The 14,076-nt window shown below is 34.4% G+C and overlaps 1 protein-coding gene across 2 annotated transcripts; it reads right to left on the minus strand.

Annotated features, from left to right (window-relative positions):
* Positions 1 to 1,453: 1,453 nt before the first annotated feature.
* LOC107728851 (protein yippee-like 1) lies at positions 1,454 to 10,875 on the minus strand. 2 transcript variants are annotated; one of them, XM_016539138.1, is made up of 5 exons: positions 10,808 to 10,875; positions 8,574 to 8,714; positions 5,035 to 5,078; positions 4,839 to 4,947; positions 1,454 to 3,104 (listed from the first exon to the last, which is right to left on the minus strand). In XM_016539138.1, exons 2-5 carry the CDS (start codon positions 8,679 to 8,681, stop codon positions 3,015 to 3,017), a joined length of 351 nt encoding a protein of 116 aa, XP_016394624.1. In that variant the 5' UTR covers positions 8,682 to 8,714; positions 10,808 to 10,875; the 3' UTR covers positions 1,454 to 3,014. The 2 variants fall into 2 exon arrangements, with proteins under 2 accessions (XP_016394624.1, XP_016394623.1); XM_016539137.1 differs by lacking the exon at positions 10,808 to 10,875 and having other exon boundaries at positions 8,574 to 8,812.
* Positions 10,876 to 14,076: the final 3,201 nt, after the last annotated feature.

Consider the following 14,076-nt stretch of genomic DNA (forward strand, 5'->3'; position numbering starts at 1 on the left):
AGGATCTAGAAAAAATCTTATCGTGATTAAACCAGAAAAATGTAAAATAAATGAACAAAAACAATTTTTAAAGTTTGGGCTCCTAAACATTAAAATTTGTTTTTGTTCATTTATTTTGCATTTTTCTGGTTTAATCACGATCAGATTTTTTCTAGATCCTGCGTTAAATTTATATTTTGACCTCACTATTCGGGGAACAGACACAGTCTTTATAGATTGGACAGCACAAGTACTTCTATCATTTAAGTGGGTAGAACACAAGTCATCAGGGCAGTTATTTGAGAATTGACTTACTAGTCATATGGAGCGTAGCGTTGTCTGACAGGAGTTCCACTCCAACTAAAATATTCCAATTATTAACATATATATTTTATTATTATTATTATTACACACTAAAAAATGCTGGGTTGCATTTTTTAGTGTATAAATATATATATATATATATAATATATAATTTTAAACAAATAATATCTATTCTAAATCTATCTATAAAAAAAATCTATATAGATTTATAGAATCTATCTATAAAAAAACATTTGCATAAATCTGCTTAAATCTTTGTTAAAATCTGCTTTTTGTGTATTTTTAATGGAAAGCAGTCTCTATCAGTAATGTGAAGCTGTTAAGTGCTGTAATAGATGTTACAGGGTGTTAATTCCCATCGGGAGCCTGAATAAAACAATGGATTCATATTAGCTCTGCCTGGGGGGGAAAAACACAATGTTTGTCACTCACATGGCTGCTCCTAGTATCATGGTTATGAGAGTCTGCCCACCATCTGCTGCTGTAAACAATGTTTCCTGGCTCTGCCACCCTCTCACACACTCACTGCATGCAGAGACAGAGTACAAGATTCAGCACAGACAGGCCTTTGGGAACATTTGAACTCTGCTCTCAAAATTCATATCCTAAATATCTGCAGAAACACATGATTTACTTAAGGCATACATTTAAAAATATGAATGAAAGATAACGGTGTTCCTTATTTAAATGCACAATACCGTTCAAAAGGGTGTTATTTTTTAAAGAATTTAATTCTTTTATTTATCAATGATGCGCTAAATTGATCAAAAGTGACAGTTAAAACTTTTCACAATGATACAAAAGACCGATATTTTAAATAAATGCTCTTCTTTTGAATTGTCTATTTATCCTGAAATTTTTTTATAACAGTTTCACAAAAATGGAAACAAGGATGATAATATAAAAATTAATTGGCATATTAGAATGATTACTGAAGGATCATGTGAGCAATGGCTGCTATTTCATAAAAATAGCAGACACTTTTAAATTGTAATAATATTTCGCAATATTACTGTTTTACTATATTTTTGATCAAATAAATGCCGACTTGGTGAGAAAAAGAGACTTCTTTATAAAATTATTACTATTATTAAAAACTGTGAATACACTCTTAAAAAGACCAACGGCAAAAGGACATTCATAAAATGAGAGCTTTATTGATATCAGATTAAAATATACTGATTCCAAATTTATCTCACTACTCGCACACTATTCTTCTTGAAAAAAACAATTTGAAATGATAAAAAAAAAAATGTTGGAATAGGTGGAGCGGTCCCACAGAACGATAAATACACAGATGTAAGATTGAGTGCTAAAACAATACGTGATGATCGATCATAAATACATACTCAAAATAAGACAATATACGTTAACATCCAAAACACCTAAATCAAAGAAAAATCGACTTCTAAAGGTCCGTTCACACCAAGAACAATAACTATAATGATAACTATATTAGAGTCCACACCAGCCAATGCTAATTTCTGTTCATTATAAGCAAGCACTGCATTAATGTTGTCTCTCACTTTAAATGCTCATGCTTGTTAAATTCAAGTGCTTCCTGATTGGCCGTCAATGTTTTTATCGTTCATCAGCTAAAACAAAAATCATTATTGTTCCTCTGTGTCGTTATCGTTACACTTGTGGACTCTACTATTCTCACAGAATTACAACGATTTTTAAAACGTTATATTTATCGTTACCGTTATTGTCCTTGGTGTGAACAGGCCTTAAATCAGGAAATCGAACTCAGTTTGGTCAGCGTAGGTGATGAAAGAGTCTTTGGTTGCGCCAAGGCTTTTTATTTACGAGCCCCATCTGGATTACCTCGTTCAGCGGCCACATTTACTAGTTGTCGATCGCTTTCTTCCCCAAAACACGTGGTGAGAAAGTCTGGTTTACCACTTGAATTGTGATTTAATGGCGGGAACTAATGATACCGAAGGGGACATCACGGGCTGTGAGAACACCTCAGTTCCCTTTCAAAGCTGACAGCTGCTTTTCTCAGCTGCGGCTGGGGCGAAAGACTTGGCTCTAGCTAATGTACGCGACCTGTGCCCTATAAATGGCATATGAATGCCTCATTTACTCCATAATCACATTCAAACGGAGACAGATCACAATCTGGAGAGGAAGTGAACGTACAAACCTCTATCAAACGTTGCTACTTCCGCTATACGAGGTCAAAGTAAGACCACTGTGGTTGCTACAGTTTACCATAAACGTAACGTCCCTAAAACGAACAGATCAATAAATACACGTATAAATAAACGGCATGCAAGTGACTGAAGGAAATAGAGAAAAGGGAAACAAATGAACGACGCTTCTGTTTGAGAGTGTTTTCACCCTTCTTCACCATGGATCCAGCCATTAGTTAAACCTGAGTGTGGGACAAAACTGTGACCTTGGCCAACCCCGAGGAAAGCAAACGTCAATTTGTGCCTCGATTTGCACACACGCACTCCCTTGAACTGAATAGGAAAATACTCACATAAGAGAAACACTTGGTGTCTAGCTGGCACACATTCGTTCGTATATACACACAGGAAATGGGTAGCGCTGCTGCTATGAACCTTGCACCCTCACGGTTTAGAGGTGTGTGTCAGGTAGATCGATTTCCAGGGAGGAAGTTACAGCCAGATAATGAAACGAATTATTCATATGCTGCACGTCTCTTTCCAGCGTTATGGGCCGTGGGGAGTCCAGGGTTTTCAGTCCCACCCATTGTCCTTGATCATGTGGGCCAGCTCGATGATGAATTTGCCCTCCTTGTACTTCTGACTGCTTTCGAAAGCATGCTCCTATCGGAAAGAAGAAGAGGGAGGGAGAGAGAAAAAGAGAACGAGCGTGTGGTCACCTCAAAGTCAAGATCTGCTGATCCAAAAATAATAGACAGCTGTTGGGAAGCTTTTCTAGATATGTCAATCAAATATAAGACCTTTAAATAGCAGTATTAGAGGAGATGTTTTACTATATATGGGCTGTAAAACAAGTGCCAGCTTCTAAATCTATTCTGATATGCTTATTCTTTAAATATAAGCATCAATGATGTCAAATAACTCATTTATAAATACAGCAAGAATGTCTTGAACACTCCTCTTATATAATGAATTAACATTCATTTTGATATATTTGTGGGGGATGGGGGGGAATCAAGATAAAAAGGCTGAAAAGTCGTAATCTGCATTATGAAAAACCTTTCAGATGAATCAAATGTCACCATTTTGTTGTTATGTGACTAAAAATATATAATAGGAAATGATATCTTATAGTGGACAAGTCCCTCATGACTTCTGACATGTTTCTAAAAAAAAAAAAAATTTTACAATTTGAGTTGAATTACTGAAATAAATGTACTTTTCCACGACATTCTAATTTATTGAGATGCACCTGTATATAATGATTCATTTTTTTTTATAATTTCATACATTTCACATATAGATTTAACTTTTTAAATAATATTGTATTTGTAGTCATTTTTAATATTAAGTATATTTTTGTATGTTACGTTTTAATATTATTTAATATTTTTATGTTTTACAACCTTTTTAAAAATAAACTATATAGTTATATATTATATTAGATTTTAATATTGTATTTTATAATATACATTAGTGTTCAAAAGTTTGTGGTCAGTAAGATTTTTGAATTTTTTTGTTTTAAAGTTTCTTATGCTCACCAAAGCTGCATTTATTTGATCACAAATATTGAAAAATATTATTACAATACAATACAAACTGTTTTCTATTTTAATATATTTAAAAATTTTATTTATTCAAGTAACTTTTTATACCATTTCTTATTAATATCAGTGTGGAAAACAATTGTGCTGCTTAATATTTTTGTGGAAACATTGATGATTTTTTTTCAGGATTATTTGATAAACAGAAGTCGAAAAGAACATCATTTATTTGAAACAGAAATCTATTGTAGCATTATAAATGTACAAATTTACATTATAAATGTATAATTTTTTGATCAATTTAATGCATCCTTGCTAAATATAAAAGTATTCACATCTTTAAAAAAAATCTTATTGAGCCCACACTTTCAAACAATAATGTAAATGTTGCATTTTACCTGATTTTTATACCACCTGACTATAATAATTTTTTTTTTTTGGAGAGATAACTTATTTTTTCATTAGTTTTCTTTTCATAAGATAAGTTTTTCAAAAGTGACAAGAGTTTAACATTTTCTGAAGTGCTCTTCACTGATTAGCCATTCAAAGCCAATAGATTGAAATGACTCTTGGAAAACTCTTTTGTCTTGGAAAGCACAAGGTACTCAAAGATTGTCAGCAGTAGATTAGTGACGTGGGAAGCTGGTCATGAGTGTGTGGAAAAGCCACTTAAAGTATCTCTCATGATGGGTCATATCCCTCACGTGAGATATAGATGAATTATCTTGACCGGCTGGAGAAAGCTGTCAAAATGTAAGTATTCTTGTCCGGTGTGAATGATCATGAGTGTGTGTTTGAGGTAAGTGGTCTTTGAGTGAGTGAGTGTGTGTATCTAGTCTGATCCAGGACTTACATATTTCCAGCCCAGAGTGGTTTTACAGTTCTCACAGTAGATATCGGCCACCGCGTGAAGACCGGTCAGCAGTACCCTCTCCTCTGCCGGCCCGCAGCCTACATTCACCCTGATTGATGAAAAGAGGATATCAAAATTTGGCATGACCTTTTTGACCTTTTTGTGTTGGATGGTTAAGACAAACTACAGGACTTACACTGAGTTGAAGAGGTAGGCCCTGCCTTGACTCCCTTGAAAAGACTGCAAAGGAAATAAAACAGGAAAGATTACATTGAAAAAAAAACACATCCTAACAAACACTGAATTGGCTGACATGTGTTTTACATATTTCCGTCAGAGTAATTCAACATCATTTACTTGTATTGTGACTGCACAATCAGGTAATCTTTTGGAAAAATCAATTTCCCTTCGCTGCTCCATTCATGACCTTGGCAGATAGGATTTCCCAGGCATGATGTGAAACGGGACAGGGTCATAATTACGGGTATTTGAAAGCGGTTTGGCCATATGGGCATGGATCAAAAGATCATTAGGGTGCTTTCATTTTGGCTGTGCTATACTGGATAGTAATGAAGGCGTTCTTTCTTTCTCTATCTTTAAGCCTAAATAATCTACAAGACCTGAATGAAACCATGACAACAATGGGTAAACTTGAAACACAATACAATAAACACATTAATATAATTATAAACTCTTGTAGTATGTTAATACATTTTCTGTGAATCGGTTAAAAGTGCCTGTTTCAATCAATCAGTTCAAAATGGATTAAATGATTCATTCAGATTCAGATTTAACAATTCAAATTAAGTCATTTAGCAGATTCACAATGATTCAATCAATGATTTAAAAGAAATTAAATATAATTCTTCCAGATTTTTAAATAAAACATTGAGTCTATTCATTTGAATCTATTATTTTAAATAAATTACTTTGTATTTACTGCCAAAGTAACACATTAATTAATGACATTTAAATATGGATTTAAATAGTTTTTATATTTTTACAATTTAAAAAAAACAAATAAGATGTATACATGAAAACTCTCAAGTATATTATATTATTACATTATACACACATCTTTCAAATGTTTGGAGTTGGTAACATTTTAATGTTTTTATATATATAGTTTTTAAAATATAGTAAAAACAGTAATATTGTGAAATATTATTACAAAATCTAAAATTGCATACAATTTAAAATGTTAAAGTTGCATTTTCAACAAATTAACAATCATGCATTCAATGATTTAAATGAAAATTATTAATATAATTCTTCCTTGCCTCAATTATTTTAAACCGATATTTTACTACTTGCATGAAACATTGAATCTATCTGGCTATGACTGTTCCATTGAAATGATGATTCCTTACATATTTTCAGTGTTTTCACTTTTATTTTTGAGTACATTATTTTTGTACTTAAGAGCTGCCAAAGTAACACATTAATTAATAACATTTAAAAATGTATTTAAATTTACTGAATACGTGCCATTTTCATGTTTAATGAAGGCAGTTTGTATACATTTCAAATACTAGCTATCCAAATGCTGGATCACCTTTTTTTTCTCCCCCTTTAACAAGTTTTACTACCTGAATGTTAAATCAAAAACACAAGCCTCCTATTGTGCAAAGTCTATTAACTTACTTTTAAACTACTACAATTATTATGTTCCACTCTGACCTTTATTTGGTTCAGAGGGATTCAAACTAATTGAAATCTAATCATCATTTCAACCTCAACTCCACCCCAGAACCGCCTGCAGTGCTCTCACTCCCCCTGCAACACAAGTAAGCCTCGTCAGGCCGGATACCGCAGCCTTTATATCGCAAACACAGTATGTGAACAACTAATGAATGAAGCAAAAACAATCTTGTCTAATCTGCACAATCTGTAAACACACACGGCGAATCAAAAACCCTGTCAGAGACAGTCATGGTATCAGACGACCAAAACCCTGTGCGCAGGCTTTAGTATAGCATTATGGGTATACGTGGGTGTCCTGGATCATCTGTGTATACTACAGAGACGTGATTACTCTTACTTCTGCAGCACACAAAAGCCCAAACGATGACCTGCTTCCCTTGATCCTTGATTGTGTGACATGTATGTCAGGAAGCTGAGTGCCTTACTGAACCACATTCTGCCCACACATACAATCCAGGCGCAGATAACTCATATGCACAAAGTTCACATTATGAATTAAAGGTGCTATTAATAATCTTTGACACATATTTCTCCATGCACACACATAATGACACACACCTCATAAAAAGGCCCCATATGGTGTTTTAAAAGTGTGCCATTGGAGGAGTCTGTGCACATGTAGTACAATTAAAGTGGGATTATATGGTTTCACTAATGAAGTCATAAACTCCATTTTTATGTATGGGTCCGTTTTTAAAGAACGGAATCAAAAGTTTACCCAAAATCCACAGAGCAATCCAAAATTGCAAAAAAATGTATACACTACTGTTCAAAAGTTTGAGGTAAGATTTAAAAATATTTTTGAAAAATATTCTTTAAGCACACCAAGGCTTTATTTATTTGATTAAACATACAGTAAAAACATCAATATTATGAAATATTATAACAAATTAAAATAACTGTTTTCTATTTTAATATATTTTAAAATGTAATTTATTGCTGTCATAGAATTGCTGAATATTTAGCATCATTACTTCAGTCTTCTGTGTCACATGATCCTTCAGAAATAATTCTAATTTGCTGATTTGCTGCTCAAGAAACATCTCAAGATTCTTTGATGAATAGAAAGTTCGAAAGAACAGCAATTACTTGAAACAGAAATCTTTTGAAACATTATATATGGCTAAACTAAAATGATTCATTTCTAAAAAAGAATAAATAAATAAATAAAATAATCTTACTGACCCCAAAAGCTTGAACGATACGCATGTATAAAATGCAAAATATATAAAAAATGATTATAAACTTTTTAACATATTACACAAAAACACACATATAAATTTTGACACTGTTATTCCATGATGTTGCGGATGCTAATGTAAGTTAAATATTGCCTTTAATTCATGTGCAACTAATCTGAAAATCCCCAAAAATATTGTTTTGTTCACATAGTGTTTCATGACTCTTCAACAGGAATTCCATTAGGATGGATTGTACAGAACAATCCAAAAACACACCGATTGTTCAGCTGACAAAACATCTTACAAAAGACTTTTAACTGAAAAAACTCTATAAAACAGTTTTGAACACTACTAGGACCTTTATACAGCGCATGCCATTGTAAAGACTGTAAAAGCCGGTTCACACCAAGAACGATAACTATAAAGAGAACTCTAAAGGTAACGATATTAGCGTCCACACCAGCGAACGATATCGTCTGTTTATTCTAAGCGCACGCGCGTCTGTCGCCTTAAATTCTACAGCTTGTTATAGCAGGATGGATTCTGATTGGCTGTAAATGTTTTTTTAACATTCATCAACTGGAAAAAATAATTCTGGAAGTGATTCCAACCATATCGTTTCTCTGTGCTTTTATCGTTATAGCTGTGGTGTGGACTCTGCGATTCTTTAATACTGAGTACGTTTTTAGAACTATATCTTTATCGTTATCTTTATAGTTATCGTGCTTGGTGTGAACGGGCCTGAAGTCTACCCCTCACAGCCTCGTTTTCATCCAATTCAATATGGTGTCTAACCTGATTAAGGTCTATGATTAAGATAAAAGAGGCTAAAAGATATATTGCTGATTACCTTTGAGATGAGCTCATCATGGTTGGCCAGGTGTGCTCGGCAGTGAATGCAGCTGTAGGTGCGATGGCAGTTGGGTAGGTAGGCCTGGAAGGTTTTGGAGCGCGTCATGGCGACCGTGGCGGGAGAGACGGCGCGGGGGCGGAACAGGAAGGGCCGGTCAGCCCAGGACGACTCGCAGGAGAAACAGTGGAGCACGCAGGTGAGGGCCGTGGTGAAGCTTCAGGAGAGACGAGAGCACACCTGTGGGGAACACACACATTTTTAGGAAGAGAACTAAACGATGTAAAAATAAACTACCAGTGAAAAGTTTGGGGTAAGATTTTTTTTTAAAGATAGAAATTAATACTTTTTTTTTTTAGCAAGGAAGCATTAAATTGATCAACAGTGACAGTTTAAGGCATTTATAATGTATCAAAATATTTATATTTCAAATAAATGCTGTTATTTTGAATTTCCTATTCATCAAAGGATCTTGAAAAAATGATTTTCACAAAAAAATATATATATATTAGGCAGCAAAAACCGTTTTCAACAATGTCAATAATAAGTGCCATTATTAATAATTACCAACAATAATTGAGCTAACATTTTCTTTACTTGAAATAAAATAAACTAAATAAAATATATAAAACTTAAATGTGTTTTATTTCAGCTACTTGCCTAATTTTTTTTTTCAGCTAGTTCTAATTTTTCATTTAGTTAAAGTTGAAGTACTAAAATAACTAAATTTAAATAAACTAAAATATATATATATATATATATATATATTAAAAAGTAATTTATTCCTGTAATGACAAAGATGGAGTTTCAGTTTTCATTACTCCAGATATATATATATAACCAGTTCTGAACTGTAATAATATTTCACAACATTACTGTTTTTTTGTTTTTTTTTAAATAAACGCTATTGGTTCAAAAACATTCTCAAAAATTTCTCAATTATTCCAAACCTTTGACCAGTAGTGTATAATGCAGAAATCATCGTATGTATGACACCACTACCATAAGCATATTAACATATAACAACATATATGTATGCATCAAAACATAACATATTGAACTTTCACATTGTAGTCTTTAAAATGCAGTTGCAAAACAGCCAGTTTAACTTTAAGTATCAAAGAGAAAAAAAGAGATGAAATAAAAATATAAAGTGTAGTGGCCCCTTTAAGACAAGCTTGACATGTTGTAGTAGCTATATAAATGAATGTGCAAAGACATAAAGAATGAATAGATATTAAATATTAAAGAATTCTACAGTGTATTCCTACATTTTTGGTGTCATGAATGACACAGATTGATGCGAAATGATGTTGAAAACTGAGTGTACGTCAGCAAGACACACACAGACAGTGAACGCAGCAGACGTCATTCACACAAACACAGTGCAAATGCAGGCAAATAGGCATGAATCAGAGCGTCTGTGAGCTGTTGTCTGTCAGCTAACTGTGATTGTGTGGTCCTGCGTTCATCCTGCCCTCGGGTTAGAAGGGGGCTGCGCTGTATGAGAGGCGGCTTTTTAATGCAGAGAGCTGGAGACCTGCCAATGAATGGGTTCAAACACACAGAGACAGCCAGACAACCAAACGTGTATGATTTCAACACTCCTCTTTGTTCGGTGGATTCATCCCTAAATAAAATGTGTTGCATTTAAACAAAACAAATCCATATGTTATCACACAAAATGTTGCAGAAGTAGTTCATGTGCTATAAAATTTAGGTTGTTATTCACGTTTACACAAATTTTCCCTACACTTTCGCTCTGAAATTTGATAGTTTAAGTAATGAGCTACTTTTATGGTGCTTTGTTGTCCTTTTTGAGACTGACAGACTCTGGTCACTATTTGCTTACATTTTATGGAAAAGAGCAGCGTGAACATTATCCTAAACATCTCCTTTTCAGTCATACAGGTTTGGAATGAAACGAGGACGAGTTAATCATGATGCATTTGCCATTTTTTGAAAGAACTACCCCTTCGGGTCACACAAATTTGTTGTGATTTTCTGAATTCAATTAATAAGTCGGCAATCTGAGTTATTGTGTGCCCTCTTTTACGTCATCGTGGCATGTTGGCAGCTTTTCGCCTGCTGAAGGAAGCAGCTTTGGACGAGATTTAAGGCAGAACTAATTACTAAAAGAATCTGCAGGCATCTTATTTAATTACCCAGAAGCGCGGACAGCTATTCGTGAGATCGAAAAAGGGCCTTGTGAGTGACATCATCAGATATTTGAGGAACAGGAAGGGCCGGTCAGCCCAGGACGACTCGCAGGAGAAACAGTGGAGCACGCAGGTGAGGGCCGTGGTGAAGCTTCAGGAGAGACGAGAGCACACCTGTGGGGAACACACACATTTTTAGGAAGAGAACTAAACGATGTAAAAATAAACTACCAGTGAAAAGTTTGGGGTAAGATTTTTTTTTAAAGATAGAAATTAATACTTTTTTTTTTTAGCAAGGAAGCATTAAATTGATCAACAGTGACAGTTTAAGGCATTTATAATGTATCAAAATATTTATATTTCAAATAAATGCTGTTATTTTGAATTTCCTATTCATCAAAGGATCTTGAAAAAATGATTTTCACAAAAAAATATATATATATTAGGCAGCAAAAACCGTTTTCAACAATGTCAATAATAAGTGCCATTATTAATAATTACCAACAATAATTGAGCGCCAAATCAGCATATTACATCATCAGATATTTGAATTCCAACCACATCGCTGCAAACCGACATAATTATCACATAAACAAAAGCATTCGTTGGCTGTTCGGACTCAGCAAAGTCAGCAATAAACCCTGCTGAGGTCATAAAGCACATATTTAGAAAGGAACAAATGTTTAAACGTTTTTTCCATTGTAGAATACAAATGGTAACACTTAACAATAATGTTTCATTTGTTAATACTACATTGGCTTACATAAGCTAACAATAAATAATACCTCTACAGCATTTATTAATCTTAGTAAGTAGATGTTAACTAATGCACGGACACAAAAACCGTATTGTAAAGTGTTACCATGCAAATAAAGCCACGTGGCTTGTGTGACTGAGAAAACTAACTAAAAGAATAAATTCTTTTTTAGATATCACATGAACTCAGTGACTCAACAAATTGAATTAGACAATTCCTAAAAGGCTGCAAGTAAGGTTTCCTGGGAAACTGTTTGCGATTCTGTGATTATATTTGCTTTGGCACAGACGTGATCAAACAGGCCTTACAAGAATACAGCCGGAGAGTATTCTAGTCACCAGCGTGAGGCTTGAAATTTGACTCTCCTTGGCATAATTAAGCACCATTGTGTTCGCTCTGCCATTAGGAACGTTGTATAATTTGACCAAACGTTACAGCAGCATAATTTTCGACATCATTTCCTCATGCGACTTCTAACACAATTACACAGAATCAACAAAAGACAGATACGTCGCTGGTATAAGGCTAATTGGAGGTAAAATGATTATGGGGGAAATTTATGTAAGATGTAGAAGCTGGAATTCATTCAGATCTCGACAGATGAGATGAAGATAAACGATTGTATTATAATTACTGAGGCCATAATCACCGAAACGGTGCCCACTTTGTCTCTGTCTGTTTTGTGTGTTTACCATTTCAAATGAGTCTGGAGCAGACCAAACACACGTATAATGAAGAGATCTCATTCTTCATCAAATGTCCAAACATGGCTGATCTTTCTTCTTCTGACCACACAGTTGACGACTCGACAAACAAATCTGATACAGACTGCTGTAACAAAACCAAGACTGCAATTATGGTCGAATATCCGGGGAAATGCATTTCCCTTAAAGGAATAGTTTACCCTCAGGTTATCCAAGATGTAAATAAGCTTGCTTCTTCATCGGAACGGATTTAGAAAAATTGACTTTACATCACTTGCTCAAGTCCTCTAACCATAATATTGCTTTAGAAGTAATGGTTTCAAGTTAAATGATGGATTTGTTTCTTATAAACACACAGCTTTTCACTGCACAAGATGTTTGATAGACTGGAGTCGTGTGGATTACTTGTGGATCATTGTGATGTTTTTATCAGCTATTTGGACTCTCATTCTAACGACACCCATGCTAAATGCTAAATTTCACCAAATCTATTCTGATGAAGAAACAAACTCATCTAAATCTTGTATGGTCTGAGGGTGAGTACATTTTCATTAATTTTTCATTTTTGGGTGAACTATTCCTTTAATTTCTATGGTGGTTAGACCCTGACTAATACTAACTTAAACACAGGTAATCCTTGAGACACAATGGAGATTTTTTCTTTTCTTTTTTGTTTATGCATGCATATATCAAGAAAACTAGCTCAGGTTTCCTCAACAAACTTGGAAACACACATGGGCTGTTTTCAAGTGCATAATATTGTAAATCAATATCATCTCTGTCCCAAAGTATAACACTAACACAAATCAGATAAACCCGTTTTTAATAAAAATACCTGTTATGTAACAATAACACATGGTGTAGCAGGTACATCAGCACGAAATCTGCTTTTAATAAATGGCTTTGTTTGTTTTGCTTGTTAAACTAGAACATCATAACAGGTCTCGCGCATTTTAAGCAGTAAGAGGGCATCTAAACAGACAAGGACCCCCAGACAGGTGGCGAATCCCCCCTCGTTCTCCCCAGTCCCTCACATAATACACAGCAGGCAGCTCCCATAATAGCACCTTTTTTTGCTGTCCTTTGAAATCTGTCAGCACAAATTAAAAAGCCCCTGCTGCGTACACACATATGCTGTGATATTTAGCTCTAACTAAATTGCTAATTATACATCTGATGGATTTACAATTTATTTTACAGTGTCCCTGTTAACGTAATTACAATACACAAATACAAGGAGCTCTTTTAAAGGATTCATATTGATTAGTAAATGCACACTTAAAATAACATTTTAATATTTTAAAGTTTGGAGAAAATACAATCCTGAAAATTAAAGGGGTCATATGATCCGATTTCAATTTTTCCTTTCTCTTTGGAGTGTTACAAGCTCTTGGTGCATAAAGAAGATCTGTAAAGTTGCAAAGATTAAAGTCTCAAATCCAAAGAGATATTCTTTATAAAAGTTACGAGTCAACCACGCCTACCTAAAACGTCTCGTTCTAACACGCCCCCACATGTCTACGTCACAATGTCCCCACTGGATGCAACAAATGCCTCATTTGTAATGGGTTTTATCTCGTCCTGCTGGGTGACGGCATCACAGTATGTTAAGGGGCGTAACATTTCCGTCACACGCTTGAGGCATTCGGCCAATCACAATGCACTGGATAGCTGGCCAATCAGAGCACACCTCGCTTTTTCAGACCGATGAGCTTTGTAAAAATCGACGCGTTTCAGAAAGGCGGGGCATAGAGGAGAAACAATAATGTACATTATTTGGAAAGCAATGTGTTTTTTGAACCTTAAACCGCATAAACACATTGCATTACACCAAAAACACAAAATAATGTTCTTTTTAGCAACGTCATATGACCCCTTTATAA

This window comes from Sinocyclocheilus rhinocerous, unplaced genomic scaffold (genome assembly GCF_001515625.1).
Source record: "Sinocyclocheilus rhinocerous isolate Xijiao unplaced genomic scaffold, SAMN03320098_v1.1 scaffold397, whole genome shotgun sequence".
In the NCBI taxonomy this organism is placed as follows: Eukaryota; Metazoa; Chordata; class Actinopteri; order Cypriniformes; family Cyprinidae; genus Sinocyclocheilus; species Sinocyclocheilus rhinocerous.